We start from the raw sequence: 20187 nt of genomic DNA on the forward strand, positions 1-20187 counted from the left end.
GTACATTTAAATTTATATATTCAAATTTGAATTTGCCAGTGTAAAAATTGAAATGGAAACATTCAAATGTGAAATTTGGCAAGACGCGATACAGAGTCTTCCGAGAGGAAGTGCCGGCTACGCATTTACAGATGGGCACGTTCGCACAAAAGGAAGCGACCTGTCTTTTTGCGCCACGCACGAGGATGCGAGAGATTTCATTTCGTAAATTATCATCGAGCTCTGTCTGCATGAACCATAGCTGTCCGGAGAGGACAGCATTAATTACACCGGCAGGTAAAACTTGAGCTTTCTGCATTGTGCGCTGGGATTACAATGCATTTTATGCAAACCAGCTCGTAGAATAGCAGCTCGTTGAATACCGCGGCCGATCCTCTTTCCCCTCTTTGTTCCTCGGTCCACCCGTTCGCCGATTCTCCTTCTCCTCTCCATCTCGTTTTCCTAGCTCGATTCCTTTCTTCTCTTCCTTCGCCTTGTTTTCTTACTTGTTACAAAATAATAAACGAATCTGCAATTACTTTCTCAACTATCGTACCCATTGCCGGCGAATCGACTCTGTTTTTTTAGGGAACCATCGCCCTCGACAAAATATGTACCCGGACCGGTGTCCGTAAACGTAATATTTCCGCGCACCGTCGCGCGTCAACTGCCTCAATTTGTCAAAATGTTCGCATCGCGAGTTGTCGCAGCAATTTGACACGGGTGCCCGGTCTCGCCGAATCGACGTAAATTGCGATTCGGCGCGTGATTGGGCCGCGCGTGATCGCAAAACTCCTCCACGCGCTCGCCAACTTTCGAAAAGCCGATTAATTCGCCGACGAGCGCGGTCTAAAGTTACGATTCGTACTTTTATCGAAGGTGAGCCGAGTGTGCCTGTACGTATACGGCTTCGTGGTTTTCGCTCACAGAGAAATCAGAACCGCCACTCTTGACGCTCCGTTATCAGCCGGCCGAGGGGAACGTTCGATTTGGCTCGAAACAAACGAACCTTAGAGCGATTTCGACAAAATTAATTAAACAATTTGCCGTCATTCTACCCAATTGTATTTATTTGAGATTTGTGACAATGAGCTTGGGCTCAAGGCGACAATCAGTCGCCGAACGTAACCGCGGTCAACGGGACGGACGCTCCGTCTAACAAAGATACGGAGTAATAATATAGCGCTCATTAAAAGAAATATTCGTAGAGGTACTCGGCAGTAAACATTCCAACGGTTCCTTCGGGCAAAATGATTGCCAGATGTCGATGCACTTACACAGCTCAAGTTCAGCTAGTCTGAGGGCCCGTTAGAAATCTTAGGATTTTGTTAATTACGATTCTTCAAACGGACAAGCGGTCTTTGTCCCAACTATGGGAAGATCGGAGAAATCTATTTCTCTCACGAACAACGCTTCCGCTAGCAACTTTTCCTCAAGGGCGGCTAGCATCCTTTTCTAGCCACCAACATGAAAATTGACCAATTAACAGCAACGTCAATTTCCCTCCTTTTCTCAACGAAGGCTATCCCCGACGAATCCGACGATCTCGTGTCCTTAGACACACCCCATCATAGTTTTCCTCTGGAGCATCATCGCGACGGAAAGTCATTCTCTTTCGTGAGGTCGTATTAGCGAGCGACTTGTCGTCTTTACGCTCGGTGGATATTCCACGTTTTAACAAAGAGTTAGTTTAGTAATACTTTCACCGTAGCCAAGCAAGTCGATTAGGGCTTGGGCTTTGGAAGAAAGCGCATTCTGTTACCCTGTTGACCACGGATTCGTTGTTGGACCTAGGATCATTGTCATTAGCTTCTCGAGTGTCTGATTACCGCGGTTACTTGTCAAATTCTGTAATAGTCGTATTTGCACTAGTCAATGTGTTTTTTCCATTGCATAGCAACAATGTGTAGTCCAAATGAGGATAATGTGAACCCGACAAGTACATGTGTATTTGCTGGATCATTGAGATGCGTAGAAGGTGTGAAGCAAACGTAACGTAACGGGTCATTGGAAATAATGGTTGACATGTCGTCGACAAGGGGGATGTTCACTGCCAAGCTAACTGGAGGATAGAAACGAGCGTATAACGGAAACAGTAGAGTTAAGGAATTCGGAACGAACGTAAAGCCAAATGAGATTCTTAGAAGGGACGCATTAGTTTAGTAGGCAAAGCCGAGTGCGATTTGTCTTTAGCAAATTGTCGGCGATTTAACTCTTTCCAGACGATTGCCCGAGAACCCGTTTCTCTCACCGTCGCCTCTTTCCGTGTATCTACGATTCGTTGGTCATTGGAAAGCGCGTGCATGTTGAAAATTGAAATAAAAGTCACTGATAGAATTCGTGTCAAGGATGACCTGGTATCTTGTTGTTCGCGAGCATGAAATTCTACGGATGGTCATGTTCGTTTCAAGGTAAATCGGAATGACGATCACATTGGAAAAAAGCGACGAAATTATCTTCCATCGGTGTAGCCACGTGAAATTCAACAAGTAATCGATTCTGTTGTGTAACTGTTTCTTTTCTTGTTTTCAGATTGTTACGTTCTCGGCGAATACAAGATTAAAGAAAAGTACATATGTAGCATACGGGATGGATCGAAGTAAGCGGAAACCCTAGTTCGGGCTTCTATAGATATTTGATTACACGCTCTAATTCGGCAAGCATGTAGATCTCCGTCTCTGAAACGTATCGCGATATCGCGATACGAAACTGTATACGAGAGGCTTGCTCGAAGGTGATACGGAGGAACGAAAAGGGAAAGCAGCCAGCCAGCAGCAGACAGATATCGAGTATCTCTCGTTCTCACAAATCTTCAATGTCCCTAATCCACGTGGTGGCGGGTTGGCCGTGAACGAAACGGCGCTACAATAAAATAGGAACGAGTGAATGAGCAAATACTACGCCGAACACGAGAGAGTACGCCCTCCATTCAGTGACGCCACCATATTGCTCCCACCTGTTATATCCGTCAGTACTTTATCTTTCCTTGGCCGTATTAACCTTACCGCACCACCCACCCCTTAGTCTCACTCGACCGATTTGCAGAGCACTTTATTTCCAAGAAGAATCCACTCGTTTGTCGGCCGTTCGAACAAAAAGGTAACCATCTTCCGCGTGAAAATCGTACTCGTCAGGTAAAAGACCTCCCACTTCCTTTTCCCTTTTACAATTTGTTCGTCGATTGCCAGTCTTTATTTTCATAGTTATTACTCCCTCTGCGTCCCCTGGGCGTGCGTACATAATGATTATTCCCCGTCGTAAAATGTAAAAGCAGATTGTGCCCGGTTTAACCTGAGCGTGACGAATAAATATTTACGGTGCAGCTGTACAACGACAATAGTGCAATATACTCGTGCTACGTAGCATATGATATATAGATACGATAATAAACGGAGAAAGTATTTTTAGCTTCGGGCAACGTCCCTTTCGTGTGCCTCTAACGATTCTATTGCTTCGTTTCGGATTCGATAAACACGAACGAACGTCCTACCGTAGAACGTCCTGCCTTGTGTGCATCAGGCGTGTCGTTGTCCTAATGGAAAGATGAGTATCTCGAAATTAAATATGACTCGTGTTTGGTGCACCGACTTGCTCCGAATCGGACACTTATTTCCCCAACGTTGGCGGAGGAGGAAGGTGCATCATATGGAGAACAAGAGAGAGAAACAGAAGGATGGAAGGAAGGAGGAAAGAGAAAAAGAAAAAAGGATGAACGTGGAAGAAAAAAAAGAGGCCGTGTCTGTGGAACAGCCGGAACACCCACCTTGATTCGATATCGACGTTCCAGACGATCGAAAAAAAAATCCATTGCAAGGGTCCCTCGAGAAAATAGAGTAATTTAGATAACAGCCATCTCCCCCACCACGCTTTCCGTCTATATCATCGGCCAAGTTCCTCGCGTAACGTGCCTCCGGTGGCACAATGCAGACGCTGCGCTCAGCGCTGGTACCCTCGCCGCTGTTGCAATTGAGAAACGACGTTATTCTCTGGAACTCTATATTTTCTCGCCTATACCTCTCGATAGTCGATCAATCAGAGACATATGGTTCTGTATTAAGGCGTGATACAATCGCGAAAGTCGATCGTGAAAATTCGCGAAAACGAACGTTCCAAGTTACGCTTATGAACGTGGGCTTACCGTAATTCGCCTCTCTCTCTTTCTTTCTCCGGTCTTCCCCCTTTCGTGACTTAGTTGCTTCTCTTTCGTTCATTCGTCGCAAAGCCAGACTTTCTCTGTCACGTTATCCCTTCTCCGTCTTTTGTCGACGACTCCCCTCCAGGAGTCGAGCAGGTAACGTGCCAACGCCAGGCAATGGCGCCTTAGCCGCTGCACCTGGGCTAACCGTTCGCCAGGTGAGAGAGTACGATGATTGGTCGAGTCGCGCAAAACGCCGCGCTGATTGGCCGATACCACGGTTCTGCCGGTACGGAGCTTTAATCTCGTTTACCGTAGGCGCGCTGCTGCTCAGTTCAACTTACCTTAGCCGCACGGACGGTTGGCCACGCAACTCACGCCGGACATTCCACGAAACGTTGCGACGAATAGCCCCCCTCTCCCCTTCCGCCCTCTTCGTCGCACAATAGTGTTCGTCCTCGGGTTAGTGGCGTGCGTAAAATCGTGTCGATCTTGGATCGTCGCGGGTGAGATCGCTGGAAAGCAGCAGGGAAGGATCGACACGACACAACACCCGTAAGATCGCGTCGCCGCTTGTCCGTGTGTGCGTGCGCGCGCGCGAGATCCCCCTTTGGTGAATGTGTATATACCTGTACGTAGTGTGTACGAGCAAGCGGACAAGCGCGCGCGTGTATATAGCGGCTCCACTTCTTTCTCTCTTCTTCTATCTTCTTGTACCGTCTGCGTTCCGTGCCCTCGTGTTCGTGATTGGTCGGTGCGTGGCATTTTTAAAAAGTCGTCCTGCTTCTGTCCGTTATAACCTGAAAGATCCGGCAGCAGCGATGTCGCGAAATCACGAGTAAATCGATACGGCGATCCATGTCGAAATAATGTCGGTACGACGAACCGGCTGCTCCTGGCTCCGAGTTTCTCCGGTTGTTCGCGATACGACGGTACCCTTCGAGTCGTGATCAACAGTGTACCACGGGTACTCCGTTGCTTTTTTTCCCAGTGATAGCAGCGGCAAACAACAGAAGAAACCGTGCAAGGGGCACGTATGAGATTTGAGCAAGAAAGGAACGGGGGGGGGCTCTACTATTACGGTACCGACTCTCTTGCTGCCAGAATTATTCGCGGTGGCACGTTTCTCGAATCAGCGGAAAATTCAAACACATTGGAGATCCATCCTGACTCGGCAACGCTGGCGACGTAACAACGACGCTATCGTCAGTGACAGGTAGAATACGCGACACGAGAACCGGAGGAAGAAAACGAAAGGGAAGAGTGCAGTGCAAGAGAAAGAGAGGAAAAGAAAGAAGAAAGCCGCAGCATGCGCGTGTAGTTCCTTTTTCACGAGCTACCCCCGACTGACATATGCATGTGGCGCGTAGATTCCAAAGCCAAAGATAAAGTTTCGTCGCGAATCAGAGTTCTGGAAAGCGGCTGAATTTCGAAAATAGTTTCTTGATCGCGTCTCTGCGCGTTGGAACCAAGAAGTAGAAAGAAGGGGGGAAAGAAAACGACGGAATAAACGTCTCGGCGATTTTCTGGTCTCTCTTTAGAGGTGCGCCTACAGAGGCGTTCTCCGTACGTCGTGAATCGTTCGCGGAGTGTCGGTCGTGCTACAGTGTATTGTAGTTGTGCTGGTGCAGGGTGAGGTTAGGATCGTGTTGGAGAGAAAGGAAGCTAAAGAGAAAAGGATAGATAGGAGTGGGTAAATGATAAACTGCGATTAAGTGCAAACGAGAAGAAATATCGAAGCAAGAGGACACTGTTCGAAGAGGAGTCGCTCGCAACCTCGAGAACTGGATAACACGGGCGACTCGAGAATCGCCAAAATTTTGCCGGTTTATAAAAAAGGTGAGTACGCATGTTGATATCCGCGGTTATTGGTCCCTTGTATACACCGATAGCTTATCTTCGGCAAGTTGAATAAACGGGCGTCCAATTTCGTTAACTAATACGTCGATCTATTTTTTTCTCTTATCGTTTGTTTTTGGATCGGTTTATCGAGTTTATTCGATAAGCTACGTTTATTCGACAGCAGCGATACCGGCTGCGATTACAGCTGCGGCAAATATACGACCACTATTTTGATTGCATTACCGATTCAAAGCATAAAGCAACGCGTTAATTTGCAAAGAACCAATTTGTCGTTCGATCTTTAAGAGCCATTTACTTTTGAATGGATCCATCTCGGAAGATTATGGTCCGTAGTCTTGACAGAAGGGAGAGCAATAATAATCACTAGGACTCTTCCGTTAATAGTGCGATTTTTTACGTGACGCGTACAGTCTTTATGTTATTCTCTAATTTCTTGTCGCGCTACGGAAGAAGAGTCAGTTTGCTCACCGTTTAACCTCAGATGTCTCGCTCCGCCTAACCTTGAAATCCCACTCGTCGCCTCTTGCGTGTTTTTAAAACACTCGGATCTTGCCTCTCGTAAGACGCGCGCATGCGCCGTACCGCTGGTCCTTTTGTGTTCTTTAAGTCGTTTCTTTCTACCTTCTTCGTACCGCGCGCCTTTTGCTCTCGAGACTTCGACAAAATTTCAATTAAAATCCTTCCTGATGTCGCTGACACTGTCGAGCTCGATTTAATCTCGAAATAGAATTTCATTTTATTCGAGAAGCCAGGCAAAGTGTAAGAATGAAAATCCGATGAATTTCATTTTACGCGATATCTTCTGCATACTTGAATTTCGCGGGCTTATCTTTCCCATGTTTTCGTTTAAACAACGTGTGACCCAAAAGATGTGCGCCATTGTTTCGAATTCAGGTAACAGAGAGTATTGTGATCGATAGAATTTCTGTAATTCGTTGAACGTTTCACGACACGAGACAAAAGATGTTTTTGTTCAACATCCATTAATATCGATCGATTCTTGACAATGGCAAAAGCTAATATTTTCAAGTTATCGTGCATCGATAGTGTATATCTTTGACGGCATTGGTTTTCCCTATTGTGCGCTCACCCTACGATATCGTGTTGACAGCGTTCGGGAATGTGGATCATTGTGAGAATCATTGAAAGGAAAAAAAATCAGGTAAATCGACTATGACGAAGCTGAAAATTGCACAAGAAAATGACCAACGACTGTACAAAGATGATTCGGTATATGTGCATGTCAAGGGCGTTGTAAGACCATTCGAATTTTTTTTAGCCTCGATCGCACGTACGATTATTTCGAATACTACCAGCGTCGCACTGTGACGTACCGATTTGCCATTGAGAACCCAGCATCATAGACACGTGACGACAATCAATTTTTGTTATCTCTGTAGAAACAAATGGATCCTACCCTGAACTTGGCAAGTATAGCCGAAAATGGTCAAATCTATAACCAGCGCGTATGGTTTGAGGTTATATTATATAGTTAAAATAATTTATTAAAACAAAATATTAACTCTTCTCCTCGTGTATTCTGTGATATTACTCAGTTTTGCAATTGCTAAAATAGATAACAGATATGTAAGTAATCTTGAATATATATTATTGTCGTATAATACATAACTGTCATAAAGTAGTAAGTAAATCTTCCTATCCAGGAGATCTTTCATGAAAAACAGACGAATATTATATGATGGTTCGAGCGATGAAAGCAGATAATATGATGGAGATATCATAGATTTATTTGATACTAGTACTTTGTCAGACGATAACGATCTTAACAGGATACATTTACCAGTCATTTCTAACACAAGCGACGATTCTCTTGATGAAGGTTGTGATGATTCTCGTAACAGTGATTGGATGGAAGTAAACATTGATCCCGTTTTACATAATTTTACCGGAAAGGCAGGACTAAGAGTAAATCTTCCAAGAAATATTTCGATACTAGATGCGTTTTGTTTATTACTTGGCGATTTTCTTATGCAGAAAATTGCGAATTGGATAAATGCTCGAGCTTTGTTGTTATATCCTATACATGCATTTTCCATGTTACAAAAAGAATGGAAACCAACTTCAGTTAAAGAAATAAAACAATCCTTAGGATTATATATTGCCATGGACAACATTCGACCGCCTACTATTATGCACTCTATTATCAACCTCAACTTAGCAAAACAATGCCTTGAAATCTACATAAGAAAACTCTTCGCTGCCTTCGCTTCTATGACCAAATGTGTGATAAATTGTACCGCCTTCGTACAATTGATCAAGTATTGCAGCATTGGATAAAAATATAAAGGATTGCTATTATCCTGGTGAAAATTTATCGATAGACGAATCAATGTTATTATGCATTCGTATTAAGTATTCTTCCTTATTCTGCAAAAATACAGTGCGCAATGAAATCGGACGTGCTTTCTCTGTTGTTTATAGATTATTAAATGATTATTTGGGAAAAGGACATTTATTACATCTACATGGACAATTATTACATTAGCGTTGAACTAGCCATCTCTTTGTACAAAAATAAAACTCACGTGGTTGAGACACTAAGGAGAGATCGTAAAGGTAATCTCAAGGTTGTAATTCAGCAGAAATTATAAACTGGAGAATGTATTTTCAAAAGAAAAAATAACACCTTAGTTCAAAAATGGAAAGACAAACGAGACGTATTAACAATATCCACGAAGCATAACACAGATCTAATTGAAATACCATCTTCAAGAAGAAAAGGAATAAAAGCTCGTACTGTGTTCGATTGTAACAAAAACATGTCTGGAGTTGATCGGTGCGATCAGATGACGGCATATTATTCCACGCCACGAAAAGCAATACGCCGGTATTCGAAAGTTTTCTTTCGCTTATTTAATATAGCAATTTGGAATGGGAATTGGCTGCTGAATAGAATTAATTTCTCAAAAAATGTCTTATTTACAGCTTAGAAATAATCTTGCACTAAAATTGCTTAATATCGATACCAATGTCCTTAGTCTCAATCTTAGCGGGATGTAACATTTTTCAATAAAATTAGAGAAAAGATTAAGATGCCGTGTTTGTGCGAGGAGAAAGAAATCCACTGCCACATGGTATGCATGCGAAGCATGTAAAACTAATGAGTGTGAACCAATAGGATTATGTATTAGCATATGTTTCAAAATGTTCCACGGTATATAAATTAATTACATTAATTTTAAATACACGTTTGTATAGTTAAATATGGCACATTTATTCCAGTAGAAATTTTATTTACTTTATGAATCGAATAAAATTTTCCATGTGGCCCAGCGTCACATATTTGTGACACGATTTGTGACTGAAAAACTAGATTTACATGCTCATTTACTAGGTTTTAAAACTATCTAAATAAAAACCTGTAGTATATTTTGTAGAATTCTGAAAGAAAAAGTAATGGGCTGTGGGTGGAATTTCTTCTCCGCGGCGTGATAGCGAACGTGTTAAAAAAGAAAAAATAACTCGTCCGAGTTACGTTCACGTAAATTTTTTGCTCGCCGGATCGACAAATTTCGTAGATTCTATTCGCGTGTAATTGCTTGCGTTTCGCGACTGAAAATTATACGAGCTACTAATTTCATGGTGCTGCCGCGGCGACTGACATTTATTTAACTGTCGTATACTTTGTCTGACAATTCTCGGTGTACATTTCGACAACGGATAATAACACTTTTCCGTCTGAAATACCGCAACAACGTTAGGAGAAAGGAAGACGGCAGCGAAATTACGAGGATTCGTCTCAACCACAGAGGAAAGGCGTCGAATTCGAAAAAAAAAATGCCTGAAAGAATGCAGGAAAAAACGGATAATTTTACCAGAGTCGACCAGAGTCGACTTTCGATTCAAGTCGAAAATACCGAATATACTGGATTCGTGAAAACTGGACAAAATATTATTGCGTTATTTTGCTTCGTTTTACGAGCGGTTCAGTGACTGCTCCCGCGATTACATAAGGTAATAAACACGTAACGCAGTGACCTAGAAAGCGCAGCTTTCGTCATCGTTTTCGAGTGACATAAATTGCAGCTTTAAGACCTTTTTGTCACACATTCGAGACCTTGAACGACTCAACGGTTGTCCAGGTCATCGAACTCGCTTCTATATGCAGACCTACGGCAACTATCGCTATTCGAATGGTTCGATTCGCCGTAAGAGAACGTGTTATTAGCAAAAGCCAGCGTGATTAGGCCATTCGTAGCGGAATCACGCGCGCGCCGCACTCTCGGAGGAGAAAGATCGGCTCGGCCAACGGAGCAAAGTTGAAGTTTTCTCGGAAATCCTTTGGCACCACTTACGCCATTGCTCGTGCCGCACGGTTACCTCGAAGCTAATTACGTTCGGTTAAATTTCATTTGGGAAGGAAAAGTTGCGGGCCCGAGCCACCTACCTTTCGCTTGTGCTTCGTAAACGAAAAGAAGACGTTGATTGTTTCGACGAAGCTGCGCGTGGAACCCGTGGCTGTTCGATCGCGTCGATATCGGTCGCGATCACTGAAAAATCTTGACGCGCCTAATGAAATCTTCATGAACGTTATACCGTTCTATCGGTCGCGGCTCATGCCTCGGACTAATTTTCTCCGCGTCGGTTCAATTTTCTATTAATTAACTGGCCGTTCCAACCTTCCTCGTTTGGCTGAATTTTAACCATGCGTTTCCGTGTTTTATTACGTGTTAGCGCGACGGCGCTGGTCATTGCACTCTGGTCGCGCTAATTGAACGTTTCGTTATCGCGACTCGATCTCGTCTACGCTCGGATTCGATACGAAGAAGGTAAACGGCGCGTATTGAGTTTGAAAATCGCAAGACGCAAAGAACAAAGAAGAAATGGGGAAGATATGGCGCTTCCTGGATAGCTCGTTGCTCCCGCGATCCGATTCATTCACACGCGTTCCCGTAGAGCTACTGGTTGCGCAATCTTCTCCGTTGCAAAACTTTTACTAGACGACTCAGCGTCTCTGAATAATTCATCGGAGGAAAAATGTATCGAGCAATTGCGAACGTTTAATCGAGTACAATTTCTCGCTTCGATTGCGTTCATTGCTGTTAAACGGTGACTATACGCAAGAGCGGAAGTCGGTACAGATAACACGAACGACCGAGCCAGATTCCCTGAAAAGCGGTAACAAAGTCGAATGATATTCACGCGAGTGGTCGATCGGCTCGCGACTCCAGTTTACGCACTCGTGCCACTTCCGTCTAGCGTGCTCGTCGACCACTCGAGTGTGACGATTGGCCTGAATCCTTGCGAATACGAGTAAGAACGAGAGATACGCGGCGGTACGGTCCGTCTTTGTGAGAGTTTACGACGCGAGTTATCGAAGCGCGATCGTTTTACGCCAATTATGCAACTATCCGATTTTCATAATGTCTTGCATTTCCGTTTTCAGGGGGACGCACGGACAGAGATGGCATGAGGGACGGTTCCGGCAACGTTGCCGAGGTGGTAAGTGTTCTTTTTCTCTTCTTTCTATTCTCATTTGCATATCGAGTATATATATATATATATGGAATTTGTAAATGTTTCTCCAATTACGCAACGACTCGTACGTGTTGTTAACCGAACGGTACATATACATATATAGTTGCTACGTGCTACGTAACTTTACTGAAATAGGGCAAAAGTCTTGAAGGAAACGGAAACGATTCCCTTCCTTTTGTCTTCGTTCCTAAGAAAATGGATTCCAAACATACTTCCGGGATGCACATACTCGACCAAGCCTCGACCTCGCGGATATCCCTTACGGTACTCGTGTCACCCCCCTCTTGAAACTTCTCAACAACCCTTTTCCTCGAAGAGAGTATACGATAAACACGGTCTTAGATAGTTTCACCGAGGAGCACGTGAATTTCACGAATGAACGCCGTCATCGACCCTTCGGCTTACACAGGTTTAAGATAAGGTGGCGAAAAAGTGGGAAGGTGATAGGTGTTTTCAGTTTACGCTCGAAGGTAAAAACCAGCGTTTCTCCTAGTTTCCTTGCATTCGGGCGTTTACCCGATGTCGAGTTCCTCGGACCTTTGTGAGCGTGAATAGGGCTTCTTTCGAGCCGACGTGCCGTAGGAAACGGCGAGTAGGTACGCAAAGTATTTTCGAAAGGCTCGAGGCTGTTGGCGCCAGGAAGTAGGCTACCGGGTTAATACTTGACAGGGAGAGCCGGAGAAAAGCACGAACCGTGAGAAGAACGTAGAAAAACTAAGGAGAAATTTCACCATCTTTAACACGCTGCTCCATAATTAGCCAGAGTGTGTTGCCCCGATACGTATCGATCGTTCGAGATAATTGCTTTGCATTCGATCGAGGTACAGGCGAGTAAAGTTAAGCGAAATATCGGCGTGAAGCGAGATAAGTAAAGTAAAATACACCATCGAGATCGCATCGGCTAATAGCGGCCATTGCCGAAACAAAAACGTATAATGGAGCGTACGATAGCCAGGCGCGCCGGTTGAATCGATGAAAGCATAGTACATATATACCTGTTTCCTCGTTGCCTGACCTTGGAGAGATCAGGTGAAAAGTATACCGGATTGCATGGAAGGGGAACGTTCAGGTTCAATATACTTGGTGGATGAGTGTCACCCAGATCCACAGTGTGCCAGCCTTGTGTAAAATGGGAGAAATTATGCGAGCCGTGAGGTCACCTACGAATCAATTACGAGGTCGTGGAATCCAGATACTCGTTCGTCGTCGAACTTGCCGATTGTTCTTCTTTCGCACGATATCTGGTATCTGTTCTAACGCGTGATTTAAGTTGGAAAGTGGACCGAAGAATGGCACGTGCCACGGCAGTTTCATAGTCCCTCGTCACCTTGGAACTTTAACACGATTCTAGCCTCGAGAAACTTGTTCCCTGGAATAAAACGTGCAAAATAGCTGGTCTCGGCATAACTCGACACCCAAACGTCCAGCATTTTTACCCTCTCGCTTCAAAAGAACCGTCGTCGTTCTTGCTACGCCTACGGTTTTTGCGCGGTGTCACGATTTACGCAACCTACGAATAGACAAGGCGATATTTATACGGGAAAGCAAAAGTTTCTTCAACGTGATCACGATCGCCTGGAACGTTTAATCGACGAAGAAACTTGAACATTGTTGAAGTAAGTTATTCGAAAACGCAGTTTACATGGCGGTTGCACCCTCTGCTTCCTCTCCTGATTCAATCGTTCAACTAACATTGATCTTCCGCGCGGTTCTATCCTAATTAAAACGAGGCATTCCATTGACCAAACTTCGCTGGCTCGATCGATAGATCTGTGCTCCGTAACCGTTTCGCTTTTATAGCGCATAGTTTATCAAAAAGTGAGGTTGCACGATGGCGAATAATTGGGACACGAATTCCACGGGTTTTTGATAGCCATCGAATCGATTACAAGCGAGATCCGCGAGGTCGCTTTGAATTACCAAGTTGTCCGAACGAAATTGCGACAATCGTCACGGTAAACATAGCAGACTCTCGCGAACTGCTATTTCGACGGACGTGTACGTTCTCGCATATTTATCGCTGGTTCTGTATTTATTTTTACACGATCCGCTATCCGCCCCGTTCGTCGTTCCCGTTTCAGCTGGCGATTAAATATCGCGACAATGTTTGACTTTGCTCGCGTCAGCTGATCGGATTAATAAAACGTCACATACGGTGACAACGCCTCTGTTTCGTGCCTTTGTACGATCTTATCGTACGTGAAAAAATATTTCTCTGACACCGCAGTGTATCGCTTTGCGAAATCTTGCGTAAAAAAATTTCGTCACCGTACACGTACGATAATAATTTGTCTGTGTTTTAATGGTCGCGTGTTATGACAATTCCATACACTCGACGCTCGATAGAGAACGAGAGATCGATCGAACGGTGCTAAATTAATTATCGGCTCCCTTTTGTGGCGACGTCGTACAAGCGACCAACGGTCCTGCAAATGTTAAACTCGGATGTAATTGCTATTTCTACAACCGAATGGATCGGCCAGGGAAATTCTCGATCGCAGAATTTCACGGCCATTTCGCAACTGGTCTGCGCGAGACACGCGGTACGTTCGCGTCGTCGTGCGAATCCTGTAGGCCAGCGGTGATTTTCGTTCTCGATTTTGATCAAATGCTTCTGATATCGAACGTAAACGCGTAATGGACGTGTGAAAATTGCCACGTAGATTGCACGTTTGCAGATATTATGGAGGGGAATTCGCGGTGATATTCTGCCGCGATCGAGTAATTAATGGGGCGATAATATCGGAATCAATTGGCGATGTAGACAGATTGAAACGATGGAAAAGCAGCGCGTGTGTGCACGCGCGTGATCTTTCACTGGGATTAGTATGATTTCGCTGGCGAAATGGGATTCGTTGTTTTCGCTGAAAATTGAGAAAATTACAGGTTGCGACATCCCGTGCGTGTATTTTAAGCTTTAAATGGAATCGCAATTGGATTTCCTCGTTTCGAAACGAAAGGTGACAGTCGGTGGAAACGCAAGAGAAAAAGCGTTTGGAATAATGGAAGGATGGCGGTTGTTTCACAGAGTTTCAACAATCGGTAAAACACGAATGAAAGATCGGTCGGAGGGCGGGGGGGGGGCACCGACAAACAACGAAATTACCAACGAACAGTTAGACAATGAATGCTTTAATTAACCCCTATATAAATTGTCGGTGCTGCATTGTTTGAATCGGGCAAATAATACGCGCGAGAACCCGCAATGACAGGATAGGTTGCAGCGAACCACGCAAATGATATATGACCGCACCACGTATCTAGCGTGTCTGCTCTATGCTTGACCCACTGTTTTGCGTCGATCTTGACAAATGACGTCTGCGTCGATGCTAAACGCATAACGCAGACATCCGTCGGCCATGTATCATCGTTTCTGTAGCATCATTGAAAACCGGCGAACAACCGAGATTTATTGACTCTTTGACCGGCCGACGTTGGCCGAGTAACACGCTATATAGAAGGAGTTTCTTCTCTGTCTAGCAGTTTAAATATCGCGCGTCGTTAAATATAGTCATTCAGAAGCACGAATCTCGACGCTCTATCGGTTGGCTGTTGTCAAGACGTTCGATCGATTCAACGTACCGCCGACCATATTCTTGGTGTCACGAGCAAGTTTCTCAAACGCTAGGCTGTTTCCTCCGGTGCGAACAATGTTCACGTCGCGAAAATCGTTCCTCGTTGGCAGACCATTATAAAATGGCGTGGATGTTGACGTTAGGACGACAGCTATCGAACGTTACCTCGGGGACAACTCGCGTTTACACGCGAAAGCGTTCGCACGTGCTGCTATTTCTTCCCTGCTACGTGTCGTTGACGGATAGAAGGGAGTCGATACGTGTCGTTCCCATGCAACGAATACGTTACGCACGTCGTACGTATGCACGCTTTTACTACCACATCTTCCGTGAGTTTCCAGTTACGAGAACTAGATTCCCGGCCCTTGGACAAATTCCAGCTCGCACCTCTGTTTGACTTCCAGTAGCGAAGAACAACAGTTGTTTCGAAGAAACGCGCCTCTTCGATTTTACTTCTGGAAACCGTGTCGTTTACCGACCCTTCCTAACGCCCCATTCCACCCCATTCTTATACAGCTTTACACTCTCATAGCGGAGAGCCGCTTATCCCGAGAATGCCGTATTTATCGTTCACTTTGTTACGTACGGTTTGCGTATCTCTAGTTGTTTGTTTGCGTTTATCCATTCTTTTTTTACTTGCGTGTAATACTTTGCCGGGTTCGTATAAAATATTAAACGAGCTGCAGGGTATACGTTCAGAGTGCAAGGACACCGCGAGCCATTTGCGAGCAAATATTCGTCGTTCTCGCTAGTGGAAAAGATGGTGCGTGTATGCCGATCGAGGAGTACGTAATTAGCTTTCAAAGGGACTTAAACTCGGCTCGTAGTGCGGCTTCTTCTCGGAACGAAAAGGGTTATTATAAATTCCCATTGATTAGAACGGCTGTAAACGGGTTTATGACGTACAAACGAGGGGACACGACCTCGTGGTCGAAGAAAAGAAAGATTTACGACATCGATAGTCGGCGTTGCGCTCGCATAGTGGCGCGTACGGCATGCAGCTGTTTCTTTTGACGGAAGTCGAGCACGTTCCGCGAACCTAGCACCGCTTCGAAGAGGCCAGTGTCGTGGCCGCAGCGTCGAACGCCTTCCACCACGAACATCTCGTGCACGTGAGCGCTCGCTAACGGTAGTACAAGATCTACGATAGTCCTCTTCCCCTTCCGTCCTCTGCGGTTTCGTTTCTTGCGGCCCCCTTCCTTCTTGGCCGACCAATCACGAAAATTCTCGGCGATCGATCGTTAGATCTTGCGCGAATTTCCTCCATAAATCGCGTGCAATTTCGAATTTGGTTACTTCCTCCCATTCCAAATCGCTATCTCTTTGAACAAACGATGGCGAGGACGATAGAAGTTGGGGGAACCGATTTTTCTTGCCGTGTTGCTCCATAACGCTCGTATTTGCCACGTTTCGTTCCACCGCCGTCCATCGTTCTGCAAATTCATTGTCCAAATCGCGACGATGTTCCGTGTCGTCGCTTGCTGAGAAATCGCTCGAAATTTTTTTCTAGGTTCGTCCCTGAGGAAACGAACGCGATTTAAACGTCCTGTAAAATACTTGCGCGACAACAGCCACGGTAACAGCGTAGGGGTAGCGATACAGGAAATGCGAATGGGATGACCGGTTGTATCCCCTTTGCTCGCGTCACTTTAGAGTCCTCGTTCGATCGGATGCGCTCAGACGGTTTTCGCTCTGGGCACTTTTAAGGCGTCCTTTCTAAGTACCTTTTATTCGATGTCGCGAACTTTTAGGCGCTCTTTCCTTGGACTGAAGATACGAGCTTCTTGAAACGTCGCTGACGTCTATAAAATTCTTACGACGTCGCCACGGGACTATTATCTTTACCGACTTTTTCCTTCAAATACTTCCCTTTCAATTTATCTTTCAAACTAGTATTCCGCACCCGACATTCATTTCCGCTCTATCGTACGGTCTTCGGAGAATCTGCGTAATGGTAACTTCATTCAGAACTACGAGTAGAACAATTACGGTAGCTAGACGGTTGGTCTACGTTTCTCCATCAAGCCCGTATAAATCATAATTAGCGGGAAGCTCGTAATTTAATCTCGCGTACCGGGTGATGAATGACAACAGATGTCGACAAGGACCACGAGCGTTATCGTTGCTCAATTAGGCGGCGCGGGCTAGGAGCGCAGGCTCAACCCACATGCTTTCCCGCACCTTTGACCTCTTTCGTTTCACCTCTATTCTCCATCCTCTGTTCGTTTCTCTGTTCCTCTTTCTGCTCTCTAATCAGCTTTCTCGAGGCGACTCCTGGGGAATTTGTTGCGAATTCACCGATTCCTCGTGCGTATCAAAATTCCACGCCCGTCCTGGTATCTTGCCGCGCGTAAAATCGAGACGAATTTCCACACTCGAAGCGTTCTAAGACGAGCGAGTCTGAGCGAGATGTCGCCGGTACAATGTCGGTAAATGGACGCGTGTATGTCGTATCATTGCGTGCGGTACAAAGCGCCGTAGCCGAGTATTGCGCTCGTTTTACAATCTTCGAACCAGCGACCAGGTGGGCGATTTGGAATTAAATGGCTCTCTTAGAAATAGTTTCTCCTCGTGGAGAATATTCTTTTGTTTCCTACGAGCAACGACCGCGAAATCGTAGAAGAATCGTAGAGGAAGATTCACTGCGTTAACAGGAAGCGGAAGCGGTCCAAGGCAGGTTTCTTTTAATTAAGCGTTTCTCCGGTGTTATTTTCACTCGTATTTTCCTGCGTGATTATGCGAGGATTCCTCGCATCACCGGTTTTATTTGTCGTTCTTAGAACATGGAATTACCTTTTCTCTCCTCGTGTCTACTTTCGGAACGCTCTGCGCGCTTCCAGACTAACGAAGCGTGCCTGCCCAAAAAGGATCGCACGTACACGCTGAAATACGTGGCGAGCTAACGCGTTTGCACGGCCATTCCCGCGTGTGTACGAGCGAGTAAATTGCGCGAAAGTTGTACGGCGCGAACACAAGCGGGATTTAAAGCGGGATAACACGTAAGAAACGCGATGAAGCTGCATGTAGAGCGTAGAAAGTTGAGACTGTATATCGTCCCGTGGCAGAAACAGGAGAGCAAAGTGCAAAGTGCACGGACTCGTCGAGAGAAAGAGGGGAAGGTCGATGGTAGGCGAAGGAAGAAGGGAGAACCCGCCAAGGGTTCCTCTGTCATTGACTCTCTGCGTTTCATCGTCCGGCCTGAAAGCCTTCCTTGTCCTCGGCTACAGTGCCTTTCAGAATAGGCTGACACTATCCAGAAGCTGGCTCGCTGGATGAAAAAGCCGGGAGATCTCGTTGTCGGCGTAGTTTTGTACCAATGGTTTCAACGATCTTGACTGTTCGAAGAAAAGGAAAAACCGCTTATCGTGTCTACTTGAAATCCAGACTTTGACTAATCGAGGGTTCTAGTAGCTGTAATGTTCTTCGGTCGAATCATAGCGAAGTCAAAATCGATGAACCTCGTTTTTCTATCGTGTTCTGATTGTGTCGAACAAATCGGATCTTTCGATCATCGCCCCCATTTTTTATCCCACGGACACGCTGCGAAGGGACAAAAAGTAGTAGAATTTCGAAATAACAGAGCTCGTAAAACTCGATTCAGCAGCTAGCACAGGCAACAGCTTTGGGAAATTTATGCCACCCCGGAGTAAGAACTCGGCTGTTGGAAACGACGTCGGACGAGGATGATCGCGCTGTATACCGGCGGAATACGAAGTGGAATTTCGCCGTTAATGATAACAGAAACAGAGTCGGCGGAGTTTCGTGATGTCAGTCAGTCGCAGAGAGGCCACTCTTACCGAACCTGGCTTTCGTGGCACGGCTGCTGCATTCGGTTTTGAGCGTACCCACACGTGCTATAATGCACGCCGTGTGCCGATACCAGCTCGAGATAAAGTACTAGGAAACGAGCGTGCATAGGCAGAGAACCGACGCGCAACAACCCGGCGTCGTGCATCGCGATCGCCATAACGTGTATCGCTCGTTTCAAAGCTTTCCATGCACGGTATTGCACCGCGCTCGTTCCATACGAAGAAAGGTGAACGATCGTGCCATTCGACGATCAAAAACTTGCCGAAATTGGTAACGCGAACGCTGTCTCGAACAGATACGCTAGATTTCATTATGCACACGATTTATATCGCTTTAAACGAGATACATTTCGTCACCCTTCCATCTCTTTTTATAAAAAAAAATGTAGTTAATCGATTCGCGTATGTCTCATTGGTATAAGGAATGCGTGATAATATAACGAAAATTCTACTTAGAGAGCAACGAACGTTTAGTACTTTCAAGCCCACACGATAATATGAAACTTCATGAGCTTTAAATTCAGCTTTCTCGATTTACAAACTGGCAGAGATGCGACAGAGTGAAGAGCTGGAACGAGGATTTAGCACAGAGTTGCCTTTCGAAAACTCGAAACTCGAGACAGTGTTCGCAACGTCACCGCTTTTCTCTACTTTTCGATATACAGAACTTCTTTTTTTTTTATTTATTAATATTTACAATCAATTCTCGCATATACAGAACTGACACATTTCTCTTCCTCGGTAAGGTCCGTAAAAATATAAATTTGCTTAAACTACCACAGTCTACTTACAACCGTATGGCTTCTTTGTATCGTATCATTCTCGCTGTAAATTATTTCCCAGCGAACGACGAAATCTCGCTTTTGCTGGGAAAAAGGGGGCCGATTACGTCGAATAAATTCCGATCGTAGAACGCATTCCTTCTCCTTCGCACGTAACGGGGCCACGACCTGCGAAGAGGCCCTTTCGCGGCTCGTCGAATCCGCTTTGTAATGAAATTATACCGGTTCTCGTCGATCGGCAAATTACGGGCTAGATATTGGCCGATGTACACCTACCAACTTGATAACGCGGATATCCGTCTACGTTACAAATCGGAGGTCCGACGCGCGCCTCGCACCTACGTTAAGCAGATTACCCGCGCGTCGATGAATATGTATGAGCGTGGCGCATACACGGAGCCGAGAGACCCGGTGATCCGTGTCACGCAGAAGAGAGAGAACGGTGGGCGTGCGCGTATCGCACGCACGTGGCCACGTACACGCGCACGCATCCACCTACGTGAGTACACACGCACGCACGCGTCTGTGTACGAGCGAAAGCGTGG

The 20187-nt window shown here is 45.4% G+C and overlaps 1 protein-coding gene across 1 annotated transcript in view; it reads left to right on the forward strand.

Moving 5' to 3' along the window:
* Positions 1-4447: 4447 nt before the first annotated feature.
* Positions 4448-20187, forward strand: part of LOC117214310 (putative uncharacterized protein DDB_G0271606) — a 108218-nt gene continuing 92478 nt past the window's right edge. Inside the window, exons 1-2 of the mRNA XM_033460308.1 lie at positions 4448-5953; positions 11385-11440. Coding sequence (XP_033316199.1) covers positions 11408-11440 — 33 coding nt within the window. The 5' untranslated portion in view covers positions 4448-5953; positions 11385-11407. The remainder of the gene's footprint in view (positions 5954-11384; positions 11441-20187) is intronic.

The sequence above is a fragment of the Bombus bifarius genome, unplaced genomic scaffold, assembly GCF_011952205.1.
Source record: "Bombus bifarius isolate JDL3187 unplaced genomic scaffold, Bbif_JDL3187 scf7180000009200, whole genome shotgun sequence".
NCBI lineage: Eukaryota > Metazoa > Arthropoda > Insecta > Hymenoptera > Apidae > Bombus > Bombus bifarius.